The sequence below is a fragment of the Musca domestica genome, unplaced genomic scaffold, assembly GCF_030504385.1.
Source record: "Musca domestica strain aabys unplaced genomic scaffold, Musca_domestica.polishedcontigs.V.1.1 3, whole genome shotgun sequence".
NCBI classification, from domain to species: domain Eukaryota; kingdom Metazoa; phylum Arthropoda; class Insecta; order Diptera; family Muscidae; genus Musca; species Musca domestica.
The window spans coordinates 24,628,997-24,634,798 of NW_026712299.1; the positions used below are offsets into that span (position 1 = coordinate 24,628,997).

A 5,802-nucleotide genomic window follows, 5' to 3' on the forward strand; every position below is an offset into this window, starting at 1 on the left:
GGGTGTTTTCAAAATGCTTATTGCAACGTATACCTCGACAAAATCTACAGTTTTTGTCGCGAAATAAACCATAAGAGATATATAGAACATGATTTTGAAAAGAAATTTTGACCTTTCATTCATTTTTCGCGGTTTGAAATTATTTATTCAAAATAAATGCAACAAGTTGTTTGATTTTTTATTGTTTTGATAGTAATTCTGACATTACAAGCCAAACAGGTAGACCTCTATACTTGCATTTTTTTCAAAGTTGACTTACCTTCTCTTCATTGTACCATGTTAGGACCTTTAAATACGAAACAAACAATGTCGGCTAAAATTGCACCTTAAATCGTCAAAATACCGAATATAGGGAGGTATTGATATATGGGGCCTATACCTGCATAGACAATTTTCTGACATATACTGTAGTTCCCATTACGAACTCTAAACATGCAAATTGAAACAACTACGGTGAATAATGTTGCTAAAATCATCAAAATACCGAATATTGGGAGGTAACGTTATATGGAGGCTATACGAAGACGTGGGTCTGCATACGCCATTTAGGTTGTAGTACCCATTACGAATTCCAAATACGAAATTTGAAAAATCTCCGGTGAATATCGGCAGGTACCGTTTTATGTTGGCCTACGTGGACCTATGTAAACATTTCTCTTCCAGGGATAAAGTGCTTAGAAGGAACTTTTAGTATGGATTTTTAGACAATTCCATCGAAAAATAAGCTAAAATCATGAAAATACCGAATATAGGGATTTACCGTTACATGGGGGATATACAATATCGTGGACCTATATAGATAATACTCTTCCAGGGAGTAAAGTACTCAGAAGCAAATCCTTTTGTGGAGTTTCAGACAATTTCATTGAAAATAAAGTACTCACAAAGGACTCCTTGTGTCAAATTTCAGACAATTCCATTGAAAAATCAATCATAAAAATCATAAAAATACGGAATATCGGGGGGTACCGTTATATGGAGTCTATACGATATGGTGGAGTGATATAGACCATCGATGAACTTGACCTGCCTGCAGACAAAGGACTGAACTGTGCAAAAATTTAGCTTCCTGTCTTTATTCTTTTTGACTCTAGTGTGATGGACGGTCGGACAGGTCTAAATTGTCTTGTCTGTTCGGCTTGATTGGTACACTGGTGATGATGTTTGTTATCAATCCCATATATGCTTCATCAAGTATTATTTTGTGTTTGCTGTTGGTTATTGCTCTGCATCTCTTTTCGCCAGCCACACAATCGGCTCAATGGGGCTCAATTTCGCAAGCTCTAATGTTCCATCAGGTATGTGATATTACACCGAATTCCAACGATAAATTTGTAATATATCTCAAAATTGTTCTTAGGTCCGTAAATATTTGCTAATGTTAGATCCACGTAAGGATCATGTGAAATTTTGGCGTCCACAAATGTTATTGCTGGTATCCTCGCCGCGTTCCAGTTGTCCTTTGGTAGACTTTGTCAATGATATGAAGAAAAGTGGCTTATATATCATTGGACACGTACGCGTGGGTAATCACACCGATCTGGATGATGCAACCATAGAAGATAATAAACAGTGGCTATCGTTTGTCGATCATATGCGTGTTAAGGCTTTTGCCGAAACTACTCTGGCCAATTCGGTGCGTGAAGGAGTGCAACATTTGATACGTCTATCCGGCATTGGTGCCATGAAGCCAAACACCATAGTACTGGGCTTCTATGATAACGAAGCACCCAAAGATTTCTTTCAATCGTAAGTTAAATAGTGTGCATAACTAACATTGATTTCTCATTTGATTAATCGTATTTTTTCAGATCAACATCTCCCTATAAAACAGATGGCTTCAACACGGGTGATATGCAAAATTTCCCCATAAGACGTGATGGTGAAGAAAAGCATATTGACGTTACGGAATATGTGGAAATCATTAGTGATATTTTGCGAATGAAGAAAAATCTATGCTTGTGCAGACATTTCCATCGCCTGGATAAACATTTTATATCAAAGTAATTTGAAAATTTGAAACAAAGTAAATTTAATTTTTTTGTTTTAAAAAATACATTTTCTCTTTGCAGGAGCAAACATGTCAAATATATTGATGTATGGCCAATTAATGTGTTCGATCCTAAAACTGAAAATCCTTTCGATGTTGTATCACTGTTTATGATGCAATTGGCTGTTATTATGTTGGCCAAATGGAAACATTTGACATTACGTGTATTTTTGTGTGAAACCAATGATACAAATTCAACGGCACAATTTGATACTCAGGATCCAAACCTGCCACAAATGGAAATATTCTCACGCATGAAATTGGAACAAACGCTAAAATCACTGAGAATTAATGCCCAGATAATGGAGGTATGCTCACAATAAATCTTAACTTATTTAATTTATAAATACTGTTTATATATTGTGTGTTTTAGATTCAAGAATGGGCACGTGATACTGAATTTACTCGACATTCTCGTATATTGAAGCAATTTACACAATCAGCTGAAGCCACAGAAGGAAGTGTTACAGAAGATAATCTCAATCGTTCATTGTTGTATATGCAAAGGTAAGAAGCGTTACAATAAAAACAGGGTCATTAGTTTCTTTTTCGCCGTTCCAGTTCACAGTTTGTCACTTAGTCACTTTGGAGTTCCATTGTTTGCCATCTACATATAGCATAGTGGCTTATGTTGGTTCTTGCAGTTGCTGCATTATTTCAGACATTCACCATTGTGGTAGGGGCCGGTCAGTCACTTATTTGGTTTTTGTCGATATTTTGGTTTGGTCGATATTCACGCTCGTGTTTTTTTAAGTATAAACGAATTGACATAAAAAATAACACTAAACTATAGGGTGAGATAAAAAACTGCAACAAAGTCAATTTTATTGACGAATTTATGAATTATATTGAATGAAAGCAACAAATGTCGAAAATAGCATCAAATTTTAGAATAAGTTTACATTTGTTCGAATTGGTCACTTTTGGCCTTCAAACGGCCAATGAAACCGCAACACGCTGCCCGAATGTTGTTCTGCGGTATTTTGGCCCATTCCCGGCGAAGCGCTTGCTTGAGGTGATCGACACATACCCCATACACAATAGTCCAACGGATTGGTATCCGGAGATTTTGGTGGTTATTGTGCGCTGGACATGAAGCGAGAAATCTCATTTTGTAAACATTTTTGGTCGGCGCGTGCTGAGTACGATGGTGCTGAGTCCTGTTGAATGTCGCGTGCCCAAGGCTTAAATACACCCTCCAGAATATTTTCGCAATAATATTCGGCATTTATTCTGATGCCACGGCCGATTAATAAGAGTGGAGAGCGACCATTGGCTGTTATGGCAGCACACACCATCACCATGGCCGGCGCTTGAGTTCTGCACATTTTCAGCTGATCTCTTTTACAAGTAAACACGATAATTTTGTTTGTTAACAAACTGCTGGACAACGAATGTTTTCTCATCGGAGAAAACCAAATTCGGCAGTTCACCAATTTCGGCCAAGCGAAGCAACTCTTTAGCTCTTTTCAGTCTATTTTGTTTCCGATGTGGTGTAAGTTCTTGCACTTTTTAGAATTTCAATGACTTTACCCCGAGCTCTTTTTTCAATATTTGCCGAATGGAATATTGCGATATGTTTAGCTCACGAGCCATTTTTGGCCACTGCGACACGGGTTTCGATCAAGTCGCTTCTTTACTTTTCGAACCATTTCTGCTGATGTTGCTGTTTTCTTCCGTCCACTTCCTTGACGTCAGGCTACGCGGTAACGAGCGATTTATTCACATTTAAATGCTGGAGCGCTCTAACGATAGCCACTTGTGGGTTTCCAGCCAAATATAAATAAATCACACTATCAAGCTTAAATTCCAGCACGAATAACTTTTTTTCTGGAAAATTCTCACCAAAATGATTTTGTACGCTTGTATAAAATATAATGATCTGTATCTGGAATAATTTTAACAGCTGTCGGACGAGTGGCTTAGAAATGACATCAGTCTGAAGTTGTTTGCAGTTTTTTCATCTCACCCTGTAAGTTATACGTATCGTCGAATCAGCATGCCTAAATTTAAAGTGATTCTTAATATATATTTAAACAACATATGCGTAGTATTTTTCATTTTTTTTATCAAGTTATAACAAAGTTGACGCTCAAAAAACTTGTAAGAATTAGTAGATTATTCCAGGTCCTGGAACAGAGCATATATCTTGTGCCATAAAATTAATATTTATCTCACTATTCCTACCTTTTACTTTCAGAGCAAATCAAATTATACGGGAACGTTCCGATCAAACAGCTTTATCGTTTATATATTTAGCTGCCCCACCACCAATTGATTCTCCGGATTTCCGAGAAATCAGTGCCCGTTATATGGAATTGTTGACAGAACTAACAGCTGAATTGCCGCCTACCATTTTAGTGCATGGTGTCAGTACGGTAACATCAACAACCCTGTAAATGTTTTATAGACGAATGTTTAGGAGTGGCAATTGCAAACGAACTATTTATATATAAAAAATTAAAGAATAATTATTTTCCTTTTAATTTAATATAAATATCTTCGCTGAAACAACAAAGAAACAAATGTAAAGAATATCATGTTTAAAATGTTTGTATTGGTATTAAACAAAAGTCAGCATTTTTATTATTACTATTATCTACACAAACATATATCAAATATTATTGTATATTTATTAATATTTACACCAATGTTTTAATTTAGGAAAAAACAATCGTTTTGCAACACTACACCACCATATGTTTAAGTAGAACATTTTATTTTTGATCTATTTTTTTTTTATAATTTGTTAACAGATATCATATTTATAGTAGTATATACATATTTCACATATTATTGATAATCATATCACAAAAAATAAACAAATAAAAGAAATCTTCCCAACAAAAACCACAAATATATACAAAACTCCAATAAGTCTGCAATGATTTGAGATTTCAACTTTTTAATATCATCATATATATATACATTTAAGTAACAATACAAATTTGTGTTATTGCGAATGTGAACAATTTATTTTCTTTTTTTTTGTGTTGAAAACATCAATTAGTACGTTAGTATGTGCCTGACCTAAAAGGAAAGCCAAAAGATGCAACCATTAATGTTTTATTTATTCCAGTTGATTAACACTAGATTTAAAAATAAACTGGCAACATTCATGACGTTATTGTGTGACTGTTTTTTGTTTCTGTAAACACTCAAAACATAAATAAAAGAATTAACATGACAAATCTAGTGTTCATTCGACTGTTTGGTTTATGATTTTTGAAAAGCATATGTGATTATTACCTATTTGTATTTGTTGTTCACTTTGGCTTATTAAATGCGTTGTGAACTCATTTTAAACACGCAAAATATCACTTTTTTAGTTATACTCGCAAATGTTCATAATGAAAAATTAAATATTCTGTAATTGTTTGAATTAATGTGATTTTGAACATGAAAAATTCCTTAAAAATAAATATGTGTATTTTTCGTCTAAGACTAAGTTTCATATTACTTTCACGCATTAACTTGAAAAAGAAAACAATAAACATTTTAGAAAAAAATATGAGTGTCTTTTCTTTCGGTAAAATTGATACGCATACAGGGTGAGATAAAAAGCCGCAACAAAGTCGAAAGACATAATTTTTACATTTTTTTTAAAATTTTATTGAAAGAAAGCTAAAAATAGTGGAAATAGCATCAAATTTTGGAATAAATTTAGATTTGTTCGAATTGGTCACCTTTGGCCTTCAAACGGCCAATGTCACACGCTGCCCGAATGGTGCTCTGCGGTATTTTGGCCCATT

General features: G+C 34.5%; 1 protein-coding gene across 1 annotated transcript; it reads left to right on the forward strand.

Moving 5' to 3' along the window:
* The first annotated feature begins 1,054 nt into the window (after positions 1 to 1,054).
* Positions 1,055 to 5,232, forward strand: LOC131800456 (solute carrier family 12 member 9-like). The gene is made up of 6 exons (XM_059124659.1): positions 1,055 to 1,298; positions 1,361 to 1,749; positions 1,812 to 2,003; positions 2,073 to 2,358; positions 2,424 to 2,557; positions 4,251 to 5,232. Exons 1-6 carry the CDS (start codon positions 1,158 to 1,160, stop codon positions 4,447 to 4,449), a joined length of 1,341 nt encoding a protein of 446 aa, XP_058980642.1. The 5' UTR covers positions 1,055 to 1,157; the 3' UTR covers positions 4,450 to 5,232.
* The last annotated feature ends 570 nt before the right edge of the window (positions 5,233 to 5,802 follow it).